We start from the raw sequence: 19,608 nt of genomic DNA on the forward strand, positions 1-19,608 counted from the left end.
TGAAAAGGCAGAAAGTGTCTTTTTGGCTCATGTGGATGAAAGACACCAAATCCCAGAATGCACAGCACTGCAGGCCACTCCCACTAAGGTCAGGTTTACAGACATATTTACTTCAACACATACGGCCATTTCCTCAACTGATTCAGAGATTTCTTCCAGAAGGAATCAGCATCTTGTAAATTCCTGTCAGAAAACAGACTCTATGACTGTGTCCATAGGCAAACAGTGAGAGCACCAACACTACCAGTCCACCCCAGCTCGAGCCGGCCCGGGCTCCTCGTAAATTTGATTTACAGCAGTGGACAATAACACAACAAAACAGGACAGTGCAACACAACCTGATGGAGTACAACCAAGAAAAATAAAGTCTATGTATTTGTTAAATGGTAAATGGACTTGAGCTTGTATAGGACTTTTCTAGTCGTCTGACTACTCAAGTGCTTTTTCACCGCATGTCACACGTACCCATTTACTCCCATTCACACACTGATGGTAGATGTTGCTATGTAGTGAGACCATCAGAAGTATCTAATCCCTTTCATATGCATTCATACGACATCGACGAAGCAGTGGGAGTAATTTGAGGTTAAGTGTCTCGCCCAAGGACACATCGGACATGTAGCTGCAGGAGCTGGAGAACGAACGATTGAGAAAAGACGATTCTGAACTGAGCCACAGCCGCTGTTAAAAGTTTCACTGGAATGGTAGAAATTTAATAAATTGCTATAGTGCTGCTTGAACGTGCAGTCAAGGTTTAAAGATGATTAAGAGCCTTAATTGCTCTGGGAACATACAACAATTAGTATCTGTTGGTCTCAGCCCTGGGCAGCCTGTACCTCTGACCAGAGGGGACGGTCAGAGCTGACATGTATAAAAAACGTATATACAGTACCTTTTGTGGCTTCACATGAAGCACACAGAATCCTAAATGTCATAATCCACAGCTAACAGGGTTCTCAAATGAAGTCACCTGGACACTTCAGATGGCTGAAGACTAAAAAATCATGTTGTCTTCAGTGAGCTTATCAGGACTCTGTAGCCTGCTCCACATCTCTGCTTGAGTTCTTGAGCTGGAGACAACATTTACTGCCTCTCACATTTTATGGTCAATCACTTAGTCTTGTAAATATTGCAACCCTCCTTATCTGACGTCAGCCTGTGCACACTCCCTTGTATATTGCCAAAGTTTAATGTCCTACTTTTGTTCATAGAGAACACAGTTTATGGAAGTTAAATTCCTCATATGTGTCAGCATATCTGGCCAATAAAGCTGATTCTTAACAAACATTACTATGTTTACTGAAGTACATTGATAAATCAGCAGATTTTGCACCGATATATTTATTTCTTCAAGGCCAGCAGAGTATCAGTTTCTTTATACACGCCAGGCCAAGTGTAGGGCAAAAACTTTACTTTACCAGTCTTCTTAATATAGAGCACAAACCTGAATGTTTAGCTAAGTTTGCAGAAATAAAAAGGTTTGGGTTTTTTTGTGAACATCTGCCAGGGACTCATTTGAACTCATCTCCTGATTAAAACATGCAGGCATCACAAAGCATTAATCCTTTGATATTTGATAACATCATACCCCACGTGTCTCTCTGTCAGGTTCCCATTCAGCGGTCTGTCTGATGGAGAGTGGCACCATGTGGCCGTCAGTGTGTCTGCCAAGAAGCTGGCGCTGTATGTGGACTGCTCTCTGCTGGAGAGTGTGGACTGGGTGTACCATGGCATGGGGATCAGCACAGACGGGCTGCTCATGGTTGGAGGCATCATCGAGGGGTTCGAGACTCCGTTTGAAGTGAGTGATTTCTGTCCCGTTTCATGTTTGTCCTTCACTGCAACTTTTTCATTTTAATTCTGATCTTAAAAGAAACATTAAGAAGTCAAACCCTGAGCTTTTTTTATATTACATGTGTGTATAATAACCTATATGAGAAGATGGTTATGCAAAACAACTGTTCCTGGGTTATAGTCCACATGTGTTTAGTCCTGTATATGTGGAGTTAGTTATACTAAAAAGACATGCTCATCCTTTGACACACACACACACACACACACACTTAAACATCACACAGAACACACAAGTTGATATTCCAGCCCCGTGGTCTTATCCAACCACGTTTCCTTTTCATCACAGGCACAAAGAGGTGTAGTCCGTAATCCTTAGAAACCAAATGTTTGTTTTCATAAAGTATGCTTAGCAAATCCCTGTAACCTGCTCTAACCACAGACTCAATTACCTCCCAAGCACCAGAGTTACATAAGGTTACAGAGGAAACACTGATGACTGTTTGGACAGAGGATGAGTTCAGTATCCTCAACCCTCTCCCTGAAGACATTTCCGTTCACTTTATAGTTTTTGAACTACACCTTGAAACTCACAGAGAAGAAACTTTACATGTGTACCTGAACCTTTAAACTCTGAATTTATTTTTGTCAAAGTTATATCATTGTTTTAGGGTTATTCACTTTATGTGCAGATTATTCTTAAAAAGCAATACATTTAAGTTTTCATCCCATGAGAAAGAGCTAACTTTTCCATTAAAGGCAGTGTTTGAGAGCCCACAATGCACTTGGCATTGCGCTGTGGCCATGCCTGCCAAGTTCCACGCAATCACTCATGCAGCCTGACAGTCAGAGCTGGCAGTGTGACTGAATCACAACTGGGGTTAGGAGAAGCACTATAGAAACGGCACCTGGATTTGTCCTTAGAACAGATAAGAAATGGATTCTCCATTGCCCTGTTTCCCCTGTTGACAGATTTTACTGAGCTCCAAGGACGAAGCACGTTCACACTCAGAGGTGGTGACAGTCATGTCTCCAGATGGTCTTTTGTGTTATGCAATGCTAATGATACATTACTGTACTTCAGCAAGACCCTCCCTACATGCACTGGGCCAATAGATTGATGGACATGGGTCTCATTTTAGTGTTCTGGTGTTGTTACGGTTGCTATATTATTAATAACACTATTTCCAGATTTGCATATAGTTAAACATTTAATTGTACTCAGAGTTAATACAATGTTGGCTGCAGGTTTAGTGAGGACTCACCATTGACATTCAGTGATTAAATAAGAAATAAGCATGACTAAAATCTCATTTGTCAGCAGACAATATCTACAATTGAGTTGTTTAGTTAACTTCAGTTCTTTAAGTTGAGTTTATCTTTTGCTCACATTAATATGTTAACAGACTTTTTGGTTATGAATGTTATCATGTAGAAGTATATTCAGTATGTGGATAGATTAATAAGTAATTAGAGAAACAGATCATATTCACTAATTTATTGGTGGTTCTAATCTAAAATCATAATTTTATCAGCCCCTTGCATCATAAATACCAGCTAGTAACACATCTTAATTGACAAAATGTTTTACTTACTTTCCCAGTAGACATGAATAATGGAGTGAAGAGCTCATTAAAATGTATCAGTCCTGTTTTGATCTCCCATTTAATGGTTTTAAGGATTGACATAAAACTCTTTTTTCTTGCAAACTTGATTCCATAGTGATGTTAACATCTGTTTTTTTTTTGCATGCATGCATCAGGATCCATCAGGGCATCTGTGTTTGGCTAAATGACATCTGTTCAATGGCTCGTGATCAATCCCAATTTAAATACAGTTGGATGTTTTCCTAACATGAAAGTATACTACAGTCATGTTTGTTTTGCAGACATATGTGCAGTGCATATTTTTAGAGCTTTATGAGGCTTTCTGGGAAAATATTGTGATTTTCTGCAGAGAACATGTCAAATTTCTTAAACACAATCTAGCAAAAATATGTGTCTGCATTAAATAAATGAGCAACAGTTCAACAATGAAGTTCCCTGGAACATGTTCTAAATACTTCTGCACATGGTCTTTGCAAGTATTTTACTATAGTATGGGGCACAAACTCACACAGGGTAACCTCATCAAATGTTGTTGGTGGTCTGGGGCCAGGGATGAGGAGACTGAAGAAGCTGTTGTGTTGTCTCTAGTGGGGATTGTGGGGTCTTTATCAGAGTCATGATGCAGCAGAGTTTCATAATGTTCAGCCCACAATAGTGCAAGTAAAGTTTATAGAAGTATGAAGTCAATGAAAGGGAAGTTTAAAGGTGACACTGAATTTGGAATACTGACATGGAGATAAAATTAGAGATGAAATGGCAGAAAAGTAAAAGAAAAGTGATACACAGTGATGGTGGAGAAATATGAAGAAGTTGGTTGGAGCTGTCAAAGCAGTTGTGGAGTTAAACAGTTAAAATAGTTAAAAGACAAACACAAAAATTGAGAAATGCACAAAACAGACACGGGGAGGGTTGAAAAGAAATATGTGTGTTTTAAAAAATGAAGGGTGTGTTGGATAGGAAGGAATCACAAGAGAAGAAGGAGATAGATGTTGGTTGGATGAAATATAGAAAGTTAGTGGTGAATAAAGGAACTGAGGATGTGAGTAAAAGAAAAGGATGTGAGCAAAGGAAAAACAATGAAGGAGAAAGAGTAAAAGTGTGTTTTTTACAAAGGAGGAGTATTTATTACAGAAAGGGCGTGATACATAGAAGTCCAAAGGATGGTGTGTGAAGTAAAAGAAAAATGAATGAAAAAGTGTAGAGGGCAGGAGGGGAGAGATGAAAGAAAGAAAATGAAGAAGAGAATAGGAAGATGAATGAAGATTGAGGGAGTGGTAGGCAGGATGAGAGGACCATATGTATTCCTACATGAAGGACAGAACGGCTGGAGAGCTGAGGGAAACAAGATGTAAGATAGTAATGGTAACAGGAGAGAGGTAAGTGATAGAAGAGAAGATGAGAAAGAGCCATGGTTAATAGAAGATGGATGAAGAAGGATAGGAAAATGTCTACCTACATTCTAAAGAGGATGAAAGTAAAGACAATAGATAATGGACTGAAAGAAAACTAAATGTTAGCAGGAGGATAAGAAGTGTGGAGAGTAGGAATGGATAATGAAGGAAACTGTAGGGGAGATAGAGCGTGGTTTAGAGAGAGACAACTGAGAGGAAAAATGTTGGAAACTGAATATGAAAGGGGAATCATCTTGACTGTCTTTATTTGAGACTCAGTTCTAGTAGTTATCTGTATCCTCTTAAACATAGCTACAAAACATTTAGTACTTTTTCTACAAGAATGTTGATTTGTGTGTCTCTGCAGGGTCATCTCCGTCAGCTGACCTTTCTGATGGGCGACCCAGGTGCCGCCAAGCAACACTGCAGCCACCACCCGCCCCGCTGTGGTGAGATCGCCCTGAAGCCTCCACGCTCCCCTCGCACTAACAACGCCTTTGAGGTGAGGAGAGATTAATAAGAGGGGGGGAGCACATAAGGAAAAGTCATGTCTTTTCTAGGCATTGTTCCTTTGACTTATATAAACAGTACTGCTCTGACGCGTCACTGAGGTGTTTCAGGTGAAACCCACAGCCCAGACACTCAGACTCCTACAGTTAATACTCTGACATGATAAAACATCATTAAAGGATCTGAAACAAAAACTAGACTGACTCCAGTGGTTTTTGGATCCAGTCTAGTGAGTTTAATCACTGGGAGTGTTTGGTTGTTCATCGGTTTAAATCTGAACTGTTTGTTTCTCTTATAATATATAGAATTTCTCCATTTTGTTTCCATACAGAACATACTGCTGGCCTCAAATGACCTGGAGGACCTGCTTGGGGAAAACGAGTCCTTTTTGAATTTTCGCAGAATTGTAAGTTTATTTCTGACTTTTCTATACTGCTATGAAATGTCAGAAAGCTATTTAATGCTGTGTGGAAAATGTCCTCTTCATTTAGCTGTTAACAACATGTAAAGAAAATCACACAATGTCTTAGTTTGCTGCTGTGGCCCGGAGTTGTAGTAGAAGAATGTAGTCCACTGACCAGTGGTGTTGGTGGTTGATCAAACTGTGGGCTGTGATTCATGTACACCAACCACTGGTCTGGTGTATTTAGCTTCACCAGTGTCAGTCTGAAACCAGCATCTGGCTTTAATAAGCATTGTGGTGAGGAGCCTCAGGCGTCTGAGGCAACAACCAACCGTACCACCTCTGGTTCATGGCTGACTTCTACAGTGTGTGTGTGTGTGTGTGTGTGTGTGTGTGTGTGTGTGTGTGTGTGTGTGTGTGTGTGTGTGTGTGTGTGTGTGTGTGTGTGTGTGTGTGTGTGTGTGTGTGTGTGTGTGTGTGTGTGTGTGTGTGTTCTGTGAGACGCCTGTGTGCCTGACCTGTCTGTGCTCTGGTCCATCAGTCTTTGTCTGTTCGCTGTTCTTTGTTGTGGCCTGTAAAGGGGTTTATCAGGGTTCTGAAGCTAAAACACTGTTTTGTTCAAATACAGTTTTCCTCATTTCTTATAGCGGGGGGGGGGGGGGGGGGGGGGGGGGTACTCTTGGAGTTTCTTTGTTTCTTTAGTCACCAGTTACAGAGAGCATTGCTTTGATAATCAAGTCATGTCACTTATTTTTACCCCATAATTTGCAGCTTGGGAATTTTTTATGCTTTCTGTCACACAGATGATTTAAAAAAAATGTGTTCGTCAAACAAAAGTTTTCATTTTAGGCCAACATCTTAAAATGAGGGAATACATCGTTTATTTTTACATATAATTGACACTTTTTATGAAAATGTATGTACCCGTCATATAGCCAATAATTAGAGACAGACATCTTACATTTTATTTATCGTACAAAGAATGGAAATGCATGCACTTTCATTTTGCAGGAGTTTTGTAAAGTATAGATATGGCTATACCATTTTCCCCGTCCATAACCAATTCAGATACCTGGACTTGAATATTGGCTGCTGACAAATCCCCAAGAACACTTGGAAGAATTACAAAATACTTACTATTGGGGGAAGAACACTGACTGCTGACATCTTGCCAGCTTTTAGTACCATAACATTCTCTTTGGCTCTGTCCTGTAGTTGTTCCTCCTGACGTTGTGATGAACCTGAAACCAGTCTCTCTTTTTTTGCAAGGCTTATTTTTCATGGTCTCTGTTTGGTTCATTGACCCCATTGCCCCATTTTAAGAAGCATCGATAGGGCCCGACCGGTATGGATTTTTGGGGGCCGATACGGATATAGATGTTGGGGACGGAAAAAAAAATCAGATAACGATATGTTGGCCGATATCTTTCTCAGCCGATTAATCTATCGAGCTCTTGATAGTAGTGTTGGTATCACAAAAACTCTAATGTCAAATTCAGCCCAACAGTACTGATGTTATCTAGCAACAAGGGAAGCAGCAGTATTTGTATTTGATGGCCAAATAGGGGTGGTGTCGGGTCATTCTTGGCAGCATTTTTATATTCTTTGTGTTCAAAAATCCCATTTAACGGATCACTGAACTTCCTGGCAAACAATGTATCTTCATAGTGACCTAATGTTGAAATGATGGGTGTGACTCAGAAATCAAAGTAAAGCTATCCAAACACCATATGGATTAAGGCCGGAGACAACGCTAAAGAAGTAATGACAACATTACATTCAGCATTTAAACTTGTGTTGATGAGGATTCAAATTATTTACAGATCAGTGTGCTGAAATCCACAATGAGCCATCTTTCTTTCATTCAGAAATCTGTTTGTTATGACTACACCCTGAAAACAGAGTTCCTGAAATACATATGGTTGTTTACATTGGCACTTACAGAATAAATCTTGTTTCTGGGATCTGCATGTGTTTGAAATAGAAACAATGTAAAGGCCGTTCCCTTGGTAATGCAGGAGAAGCAAAGCTGGTTTAAATTTACATTTTCATGTCCATGCAGTATGCCTGTATAAAATCTGTGAGAATCTGGTTCTCTTTACAGTGCACAGTAGTGTATCTGCAGAGCAGTGCATAGTAAAGCCCAGCAGACCAGACCATGCCGTGCCATGCCAGCCCCACCAGGCACAGCTTCTCCATTAGGATGGCATTGAGATGCCTTTGTGATGATGTAAACCACAAAGTGTTCTCCTGCTGTTTTGTGTTACACATTAATGTTTGCAGAAACAAGCTGCACCAGATCTGACTTAATAGTCACTGAAATCCAGTCAGCTTGCTGCGTCTCTTTCTCATTATCTCTCTTCTGTTCATCTGTTTCTGCTTCTAGTTTATTTTGTTGTGTCTGAATGTGTCTCCATGAGCTCTCTGTCTGTCTCTTCATGTATACTTGTCTCTGTCTGCTCAACTGTTCAAATTACTTTGTGTCTTTTTCTGTGCTCCATAGCAATGACTGACAATAACCCAATCAAACATCCCCTTTTTATGTTGACCTACGATACTGTACTTAGTACCAGTTATTGAACTTGAAACACATCAGGATAGTTTGAGCTTGCAGTGGAATTGGAAATAAGAAATTGAAGAATCTCAGTATTCATACAAAAGTTTAAAAACGACAATGTTGTAAAGTATATTTCTGTACGCCCATCTTAACTTAGCTAACCAGCTGCAGATTTCCCTTACATGTATGGGGAATTTTAACTACCTCTAACTATTTAAGTAACCACCAGCCTTTTAATATCACATGAGTTGAAAACTATTTCATGACTTTGGATGGTGTTTAAAAGATTTTGCACTCTGTCAAAAGTACACTTTGTTATGACATCTGGTAGATTTGAGGTTCATAAATTAATCAGAGACGTGAAGAGATTAACAGTCAAACTCAAGTCAAGTCTTATCGACACCTTATTATATAGGGGATGGTGAACAGGGAGAGCAGTATGCAGCCTGTTTCTAATTAAATACACACCAGAGCTGTGGAGGTACAGCCACCCCGTCTCTGGCTCTCTTCACAATCTGCATGTTTAAAAGAACAAGAATAACATTAACAAGATCTAGTTTTCCTTCGTTAAGGTCTGCTGCTGTCGTCTTTGAAGCGGAACATTTCTGACCTTGGGGCCACGTGTTGGGGTTTCCTGACTTTGATGCATGTCCTGTCTGGGGCCAGCAGCTCCCATGACAGGTGCTCTCTTTAGAGACAAGGTACTCCACCAGTTAGTCTACCACTCCTCCAATGGGCTCTAAGATGTTACACACTCCTGGAGGTCAGGGACCTTAGAGTTATGAACTTCAGAATATGTTGATGGCTTTGAACCCTTCTAATCATCTTGCTCTGCATTTGCAGAATTACTTACCTTTGCTAGGTTTTAGTGCCTATGTTATGTGTGCACAAATGTGGATTTTGTTGCATATTAGGAATGCATGTGTGTCGGGGGGGGGGGGGGGGCAAACACACACACACAGGCAGGCATAGACATACGTCTGTGGTTGTTGTATTCCTGTTCTATGTCCTATCACAGCCAAGTGTTTCCACTGGGGTCTCTGGAGAGGCCTCCTTCATAAAACTTGTCAAACAAAGGCTTTTTAATGGCCAGGTCAGACAAAAACAAAGAGGTGGAAAAAACCATCCATTATTTTCACACTTCTTCATGACTCTGTCAATCCACCAGGGTCCATGCAGCATTTATGTAGTCTGGCAGGAGTTACTTAGTATAACTAGACCCAAGGTAGAACATTCATGTGTAAAGAAAGCTCAAGTGTTGTCGATCGGTGTAATCAATACAAACAACTCTTTTTTACTGAACATATCTTTAGACTCATTAAGGTCTGTGGTTCTTGCATTTAACTTTCTTTTTTTGCAGCTTTTTCCCCTCACTTTTTCTTTTCTTGGCTGGAGGCAGCAGCAGGATAAAGCAGAGGTCAGTGGTCAGGGTCATCCAGATGTGTTGAAGAGACAATTGTAAGGGGCATTTAAGTCTGCGATCATCTCATCCCAAATAAGTCGGGGCGATAGTTGTTTCTAAAAAAAAATCATTTTAGATGTCATCGATGAATTCTGGATGACTCATCCTCTTCCTGTCAGGAGAGCTTGAGAATAGCAAATTGTGCACTGGTGTTCTAAAAAAGGCTGATCTTTTTTTTATCTGTCAGAGCTTCAATGAGTCGGTGTGAATGTTTTGTTCCTGTCCTGTTATTAGCCAAAAACAACACGTTCTCATGCCAGCTCTCCTCACATTAAGTCCTTGATCTCTTGATACTCATTTTTTCTGCCTTCCTGTAACTATTGATGTGTTAAACACACGGTTGCTAAACACAGACATTTTCTATTTTTCCAATCATTAATAGGGAAGGAAGATGCTAGATGTGCTGACAGATCCAAACGTACAGACTCAAGAATTCTCTGCTCTATCCAGCCAAAAAGCTCAGACGAGTACTGTCAATAGTCAAAGGGCCATGCAAAGTGTTGTAATACTGTTTACTTAACAGTCATGTAAATATTATTGAGAGAGAAAACACCATTATGTAAGCACTTATTTTGTGTTTAGACTCTGTAGTTAAGTGAGTTATTTTTTAAAGGTCAACACAATCAGTTTGCTGTCTCATAAAACACTTAAATTAAAGAGCTCCGAGCATGAACAGAGCTTTAAGCATGTGTGTCATCTTCTTGCAATGCATTGCAGAAAGATGACATACTGCAGCAAGAACATGTCAGAGCAGCATCAGAGGGGAAACGGTGGGAAACAGAGCTTTTGTTTACAGACGGTTTAATGAAGACTTGTATAAAATCAATCCGTTCAGTCCATCTGGTGCAACAAAGTCTTGATCCATAACTTTCGTTCTTTTGAGTTACATGATGCATCAAAGTCTGCGTTAAACGGCTCACAAAATGTTGAGCAAACAATTTGTTTAATTGAAACACAAGGACCAAAAGGAATGCTTTGTGTTAGTGTTACAAAAGGCAGAGAGCATGCTCTGATTTCTCAATGAACATTTCTGCTCACTGTGAAGCTTTTCTTTTTTTACTCAACAATTCATTTAGCAGTTATGTTTCATCTTCTTAGAGAGTTGGTTTAATTGTTTCCAAAAGAATAAATAAAGTGATTCCAGATAAGCCAGGCAATCCTCAAATCATAGGACTCAAGAGGAAGACGGGATGCTCAGATTAAAGGACGAGAAGAGATTATGTGTTTGGGAGGAAAAAGACAGAAATGGAGAAAAGAAGAGTTCTTGCCTAAGTCTTTTCTCTCTCACCTAGAGGCATAGAACAATTTTCTTTAAGTGAGAAGCCACAGCATGCATCAAACTCGTAATTTTTCTCTTCAAAACTGTAATTTAGTGCAGAGTATCTATGCACTGAAGATAAATCAGCTGTGTAACTGCTAGGTGATGGTTGACTCTGCTACATCAGCAACCTGCAGTTTCTCTCCTTTGTGTTTCTTTCCAGTAATAAACCACTCCACAAGGACCAAAATCCTTCCACTCCAGGTTCTGCTCTGAAGTGCATCAAGGATTATGTTTTCAGTGCAGACAGCGGGGCTCTCTGGAAGCTATTATGTGGCAGGGAGATGTGCTGGGAAGTTGTTTAGAATTAAAACGAGATCATTGATTTCCCCCACACATCTGCCCTGCAGTTCATAAAGCGGCGGTGCCCACAGAGGTTCTGTTTGCCCTGAATCAACCTCCCTCTGCTCTCGTTTATTTTTATTGCAGTTTATGCTAGACCACCTCCCCTTTTGTTCCTTAAAGACATGAAGTAATGCTTCCTGTGGCAAGGAGCTGCTCAGCAATTCTCAACTTTCATGAGAGGAGGTCTTTTCTTTGCGTCAAACCCAGTCGAGTAAATCAAACCAACCTCAGACAATCCTTGGTTAATTTTCACCCTCAAACGGTCTTTCTACTGTGGTTGTTTTGCTGAATCGGGGCACTGCAGCTTTCCCCTCATTTTATTCTTCTCTAGAGGCTTTTGGTTTTTCCCTAGGTCTAGTTATGTGCATGCTCCCTTCCACCCAAATCCATCCATGTGTGAAGTGGTGGGGATTCCCTCACATCATCCCTGGTTCCTTTTGTTCTGCTTCCATAATCTGAAGCAGTTATTCATTGCTGCAGGTTTTTAGTTGCCCATGGTGTTGTGGTTGGTATGTTGTGCCAGCAGCTTGCTGCGATCACATGTTCACTGTCACACTCAATTTAGTTAAGTAATAGGACTGCTGGCAAACCGTTTGGTTGATGATGTTATCATGTGCTATAACATTGAATGCATGCATTGGGTTAGTCAAATAATTCATTCACCATGGACTGTACATCTTCCCTTGTTTTACTTTTTTTCCAGCATTCACAGAGGCCACCCTGAGGGCGAGTGGGCTGGCCCACAGTCTCCTAAAGTATATGTCATATTAGATGTATTGTTTGTTCAGATGTATGGTTGGTACTTGTGGAAGGGTGTGTACCCAGTAGGTGTGTGGGTGTGTCTGCAAGGAGAGGTCTCCCTGTGGGTACAATGTGCACAGAGGTAAAGTGCAGACAGACCTGAGGTGTCTCCTGCAGTCATGCTGCACCATGTTGGATGCTACTTGCTGCTGGGATGCCTGTTGCTGGATTTGGACAGATTGCACGTACAAGGTCAAAGGCGACAGAAAGCAAAGGTACTGCCTGCTCTAACCCTGTTCTCATCTGTCTTTACTCCTTTTTGTACCTTGTTGCAGTAGGTTGTGAAATGCTCTTCAGACCAGTATTACACACAATGGATACATGCCTCCTGGGGTTTAACTGGGAAGAGGGGATTTTTTTCTTCCAGAATGGATGTTGGTATGATTTTAGACAAAACACTTCTTGCATTTGTGGCCCCTAAGGGTTTGATTTTGCTCTTGACCTAAAATACTTTGACAAATAATTTTCTGACAATGTCAAACATTTGCAGGTGCAAGCTTCTCAAAAGTAAAGACTTACTGTTTGTCTTTGTCATTAAAGAGTCTTTGGGTTTTGGACTGTATGTAGGACAAAAGAAGACAAGATTGTTGTGAGCATTTCACATTTTTATTTGACGTTTTAAAGACTTTTGGATGAATTGATTTATCATGAAAATAATTGATATATGCCCCTGGGAATGGATTGCCTTTTCTGTGCCGCATATTCGTTGCAGGTGTGAACTCTGCACAAAAGTATTTTCTTGAGATATACTTGCGACTAACATGAATTAAGTTTGCTAATATAACATCATGGTGCAGATTCGTGAAAAGTCTAGCTTTGTCAGCCCGGTCTATAACAGAGTAATTAATTAAACTTGTTTTAAAATTGTTGAATCGAGGTCTGATCGATAACTTAAATAGTTATTATATAGTATATAAATAGTTAAATAGTCAGTGAATCTAAACGCTGATTGGCTTTTGCGACACATCAAGCAGATGTGTGGCTCATGTTGAAATATTTGAACTGTAATTGATTGTTAGCTACACTTTTATGTAGATATATTTTTAAAGAGATAAATAAATCATTTTCAGAATTACATTAATGGGAGCTGGTATACCATTAACATTCTGCTTGCTTTTTGCTGTACGGACAGTAAACGTAAAGTAGAACAATACAACTATCATTATGGAAACTCTCCAACTGACTGTATTGTCTCTGGGTCTATGTAGTGTGTCCATTTAATGCTTGTGTAGGAATGTAGGCCTTTTACTCAAGTTGTAGCTTAGCTAGAGGTTGCAGATCAAATGTATTGTTTAAATATCAAGGTCTTTTGTTTTGTATTTTATCCCAGGACCACCACTGGTGATTTGTTGGGTACTTTGATCCCAACCATAAGGGGGCACATGGGTGGTCCTTGTGGGAATTCAATCTCAGATCATGAAGGTGTTAATGCTGTCCAAAACCTGCTGAGCTCAGACAAACAAAGACTGTCAATAAGAAGTCACATGCTCACTCTTCTACACATGACATTATGCTAAAAGTACACATAACAACATTTTAAATATATCCATAGAATAACATGCATGCTTGTTGTGATTTAGCACATTGAGACTGGACCTTGTGACCTTAGACCGTACAAATGTTTGGGGATTCAAAGGCAGAATCACAACCTACTAGCATTTGCCTCCTCATTTTCTCACACTTCTGCTGCTGATTTTGTTGCATTGGTTTGCACAATTTTCATGGCATTCTTTGTTAATTTGTTAAGCAACACTTTTCTATTTTTTTTTCGCACTGTTCTGTTTTTGGTAATTCAAAAACTGCCATATGTGTCTGTCCTTACTCCTGAAACATCAGATCACTGTCATCGTGCATGTTTCTAGGCGAAATTGCCTTCTGCTGTTTGCAAGACTGAGCCAGTCGGAGAGCGTCTGCATACCTGTGTCTCGGCTAGATTTACGGACCTTGCCATTTGATTAGCCCTTTGTAGGAGCAAGTGTTCATTGTCTGTGTGTGTGTGTGCATGTGTGTGGTGATGAAAGTGCTCTAGCCTGCAGCGCCGAGTGTCAGGCTGAGAGGCCTCCATAGATTTCTCATTGCTCTTAACAAAGGATCAGTCAGCTGCACATAGAGACAGACTTCTGCTGATGGAAGGACACAGTGGTTTGTTAAAACCATTAATGTAGCCCAGGTATGCCATGTCAAAAGCTACCCCAAGTCTAACCTATTTACTGTTAAAAAAAATGTATACATTTTTCAAAATTTTGCAAAAAAAGATTGAGTCGATCTCCATTTTCTTTCTGTATTGGTAGAACACACACTAGCCGGGCTGTAGCTCCGGTTAAAGGCTACTGCCATATTTCCCTACTACCCTCATGTAAACAAGCTCAGTAAGAGCTGTGCGTTTTGGCAGTGTTTACATCTAGAAAATGGAAATAACTTTGAATGAAGGCTGTGTCAGCTTTGACTGGTAAACAATAACTTGACCGTAGAAATGCGTGACCAGCACAAGCATGTGGACGACAACCTGCAAGGAGGACCGAAAGCTGGAAGTGTTGGCAGTGCTAGCACTTCTAATTTTAGCCAAACTCGGCAATCTAATTTGACATTAAATCAAATTTTGTTTATCCACAGTCTGTGTGATCCCATGATTAACCGTGTTAAATTAAATGTTCTAAGTTTGACTGTTTTCTGAGTGTTTTCTTAACTTTAGACTAGTTGACCAAAAATAATTTAAATCTGCGTTAACCGACTCTAAAATAACCCATCAGGAACATCTCTAGTAGAAATTGCTCTACTAATGGATAACTGATGTTTGGTCCCCTTTATGCAGTCATGTGCGGGCGATAAATTACAACCCAGTTACATATTTGTTTAAAAATATCTTGTGAAATTGAACTGGAGTCTAAAGTGGACAGATTTTCATTTAAAAAGGCAAGCTTATCAAATTTATCCAAACATGGTACCCGCAGCACCACACTGACTCACAAATCTGTCAACTGCATTACCACACCATGATACTGTAACTGAGACAATAATAAAGTAAGACCATGTGACAGTGTGATGGATCAGGAAGTTTCAAGTCCTGGCAAGTCAGACCAGTGCCTGGCTTAAAGGCTGAAAAGCTCATATAAAAAAGAAAAGCAGAAATGCTTATATGGCAATTATACAGTATGTGTAATGCAGAAGCTTATTCAGTACATTCTGTCATATTTGTAAAAACAAAACTTTGAATTTGGTGAATTTTTGTTGACAATTCATTTTGTAATCAAGTTGTGCAGACTGAAATCTAAGAAGCAATAGTCGGACAAAAAGACAGAGCCAGAGTATGTATATTTTTTAAATCCCTCACATCGTCATGATAAATGTTTGGGGCTTAATCAGGCCAAAATTATAGCACCCATGATCATACATGTGTAAGAAACATGGCAAAACTAAAACAGAACAAAAAAATCCACAAGATTAAGATTTCAGGCTACAGTGAATACCACTTTAGTGCACCGATGATGTGAATGTTGTCTCATGTTTAGGGTCATCAGAGGTGTTGGATCAGGTTTAGGTCAGGGCTCGGTGCAAACCACTCAAGATCTTCCACACCAAACTCCAGCAACCATCTTTTATCAGCCTGACTATGTGAGTCCAGTTCAAAGGAATCAAAGGTTTTGATAAGAAAAAAAGTCCAAAAGCTGTTGCAACAAACTTGGAGATGCACACTGCTGATCTGTCCTAAACTTCATTGTGTCCTTTAAGCATTATGATTTCTCTGCATTGAAATTAAACTACCAAAACAATTATGAGCAGCCATAATAATAATGATGTCTTCTGAAGGCTGAACCCTCAGTGGTAAAAGGTACTTGAGCTTGAGGATTAGAATTTAGCCACTGCCGCCAGTGTATGCATAATAGTCAATGGGGTGAATGGCATTTTGTGTAAAGAGCTTAAGGTAGTTAAAAGACTATATTGGAAATATATAACCACAATCCATTTACGACTGGCCATTATAAAATCAGTTTTAGGGTCCTGAGGGTTTAGGTGCTGATACAGCAAATACTTGTGATCGTGCAAAGTTTCATTTCAAGTAGAAGAGAAATCAAGAGTTCTCATCTTGCAGGAGCATTAAGAGCAATTAAAATTGATGTGAAAATGTTCTGTCGATTCTTCAGCCAGAAGCCATGAACACTGACAGAAAGTAACACTTGATGCCCTGGCTGTCATTTTCACCTATAGAGTGGGCCAAAACCTTACTCACTCATGTTGTGCTTGTGATCAGACAGTGTGGTGTTAAGATACAAAGGCTAGAACACACACATTGAATAAACATGGTGTCCATGCTTGCTACAGCCTGCTATCTGAGAGTGTAAACATTGTCTTGGCATGTGATATAAAGCTTTAAAGAGGTATTAACTGGGATCATTAAAGATTAGTTTGACAGGCTAATTACTGAGATGTATGATGTGCAGTGTCTGCTCTGGTGTCAAATCTATCAGCTTGATGACCTAAAGGAGTCTTCTGAGTTTCATACCACTGCTACAAAGATATCAGCTTTTGGGCCTGGATTACAATATTCTAGTGGTGAAACGGATCACGCTTGAACAAAGAGAGTTCTGTAGATTACAGCAAACTTGTTAATAGACATATACCTACATGTAATCTGCTTTTGCAAACTTCCTCCTGTCTCTTCAAACCGTCTAACCTTTGCCAATATGCCTGCAGGCCTGCATTAAGGATCTGTGCTGGGACTTCAATCTTGTTCCTTCTGGAGCTTGTCATAGTCATATAAGAGTAAATTGGAGAGTGCATTTTGTAAAAATGACATGTAAACATTAGGTCCTCTTTTTATACCTAATGGTTACCTGGTATAAAAAAAGTTTGGTTTTTCTAAGCATAAAATAGTTTGGTCCGGCAATATGAATCATCTACTCAGGATGAGAGGCAAAAGTTTGAACTTCAAAATTTGATATACAATTGGGAAATTGTTAAGGGAGAAAGACTGGACTATTCATTTGGTATGCAGTGCCGTAGTTCACATGTATAATGTTTTATACTCCAAAAGCTCTATCCTGATTCCTGAGAAAATATTTCTGAGCATGCAGACCACTGTTCTCGTACCCTCGTGCTCTCCATACTGTAGTTCTCTCAGCTCCACTTTACTACTCTCCATTACAAGCCATTAGGGTAATCAAAGTAAATTTACAGCCCTTTGCTCCCTATCCCTCTCAGCAGGGCCCCTATCCCCGTCCCACTGTTCCCTGAGGCCCAACATATTGATGTGCATTTGTTGTGTTTTTGTCTGCATGTAATACTCCATGACATACAAGGGGAAATGGCTGGGTCACAGAGTTTTGCATGTGCATTTTTCTGTTTCTCCTTTCACCTCTGGGTACCGCAGAACTTTAAACTGCTTTGTTGTTTTCTCTTGAAAGATGTGTTTTTAATGTGGCAGAGACTTAATGGGAGTCAATAATAAGTTCATATTGTGGCAACTCTTGTTATTAACCAAAGTGATTTACAGTGAGCACAATTATGGTTAGTTTTATGTAAGATGGTTAAATTTGTCTGGGAGTGATTTTGAAATGAAGGGAGGTAGCCTTCTCCAGAGGGGACTCTGGAAATAGAAAAGTGTACACAGGTGTGTCATCAACACATGTCCAAAAAGGTAACACAAATGGAAACATGGTTGTGATACCTCCTCATCTGATATTTATGATATTAAATTTAAGGTCAAAGATGAATGGAGGCTCCAGCAGTGTGAGGAGTTTTAGTTCTAATAATCACATATTTGCTGTGGTTTTGGAAACACAATGCAACTCAATGAGAACCAATGAAATGTTAATTAGAGACATCATATCCAAGTGTTTTGGACAGAAATTAAACAAAATATGTTTTAATGAGCAGAAATCACAAAGGCCAGGGGTAACTGCCTAGAAAAGGGAAAAAAAGGACTCCAAGGCCAAAGAAATCAAACCATTTGTCAGCTGTGTCAGATGTCATGTCATATGGCGGCTATTAAGAAGATGAGAAGATTTGAGGGAGTGTTTTTATGAGAGTTGTAAGCGAGTGATTTAGTTCTCTATGCAGGAAAAGTTCCATTACAACAACATATTAACTGGTTTACAGTATTTATTTCATTCTTTGACACGTCTTCTCTGTCTGGATGGTATGACACTGCTTTATATACTGTATCTGTAGTCTGTACAATGATTTGATTCATTCTAGATATAAGATTCTTTGAACTTAAACATTTCTCTGGAGACCAAATGGGTCCCCCAGATTATTTCTGCTACACCCAGGTTCAAGGTCCATACTCTCAGTTCAATACTAAACACTGGCTTTTGGTTCTCCGATTGAAGTTGATGTGCAGAAATTACAAACTAGAATAAGGTATGTTCAAAATGAGTGATTCTTTATTGGCCTTCAGACAAAGTTGTTGGCAAAATAAGACGTCCATATCAAATCTAGGTATGTACATCAAAACAATACACAACCCAGCAAACATCTGTTAAAACATTGCCCTTGAATAATCTCCAGTTCCTGTTTTCTTTCTCCACAGAACGGGTTTCTGCGACAAGGGAGTTCTCGAGGAGACGGAACGGTTCCTTCTGGATCCAATCGAAAAGGCTCAGTAGGTCGAGGAGATGTCTTTGTGGTAGATGAGGACACTGACTTATTGGATCCAATCTTCCAAAATGGAGGACAAATCAACACTCAGTGGAAACCGTCCAGAAATGGACTTAAGGGAAGCCAGAAGGGGAAGCCTGAACTGTCCTCAAAGGACTTGGAGGAAAATATAACCACGGACAAAAAGACAGACTCCAGTGGAAGGACTTCCTCACTGTTCCCTGGAAAACCCTCCGATGAAATTATGGATCTGGATGTTGTAGGGGCCACCAAGAAGCCCTCAGTGGGATTACCTGTACTTCCAAAGATCCCTTCAGATCCAATTACAAACACCGACTCATTTAATGGGGAGCCTGATGAGAGGTCCAGGTCAGTCTCGCCTACACCTCGTGTAATCATCCCTGGTTCTTCTGCAAAGACAGAATTCGAGGAGGGGAGACCAATTACCAACGAACAAGAAACAAAGAACAAGGGTAAACAGCCAAAAAAGGAGCGCCCTGGCACTGTAACTATAGTGTCCAGAGATGGAGACCTGGTCCTAGGCTCAGATGGTAAAATGTACCAGCTCCAGAGAGGACCACCAGGCCGAATGGGTCCACCAGGGCCAGAAGTGAGTGGTCTTCTTACTGATGTAAATACCTTGTTTTATAGTTTATATTGTAGCAGTTTTTGGACATTGCTTAAGGCGTGACTGAGGTTTGTTTCAAACTGATTCATCTTTTCAGTTTATGTTTCCTATCAGAGAAATCTGATGTTGGATAAGATAAAAAAAAGTTAGGACAAGCCTTATGAATGAAAAAACTGATGTTAATGCTTTACAGCTTAC

The 19,608-nt window shown here is 40.0% G+C and overlaps 1 protein-coding gene across 2 annotated transcripts in view; it reads left to right on the forward strand.

The window, feature by feature from the left end:
- Positions 1-19,608, forward strand: part of si:ch211-196i2.1 (collagen alpha-1(I) chain) — an 86,760-nt gene that overhangs the window by 25,580 nt on the left and 41,572 nt on the right. The window contains exons 4-7 of one of the 2 annotated variants that reach the window (XM_061061175.1): positions 1,609-1,801; positions 5,157-5,291; positions 5,631-5,705; positions 18,715-19,392. In XM_061061175.1, coding sequence (XP_060917158.1) covers positions 1,609-1,801; positions 5,157-5,291; positions 5,631-5,705; positions 18,715-19,392 — 1,081 coding nt within the window. Of the gene's footprint in view, positions 1-1,608; positions 1,802-5,156; positions 5,292-5,630; positions 5,706-12,246; positions 12,401-18,714; positions 19,393-19,608 lie in introns of those variants that run through there. The other variant, XM_061061176.1, reaches the window with a different exon arrangement.

The sequence above is a fragment of the Labrus mixtus genome, chromosome 17 (genome assembly GCF_963584025.1).
Source record: "Labrus mixtus chromosome 17, fLabMix1.1, whole genome shotgun sequence".
NCBI classification, from domain to species: domain Eukaryota; kingdom Metazoa; phylum Chordata; class Actinopteri; order Labriformes; family Labridae; genus Labrus; species Labrus mixtus.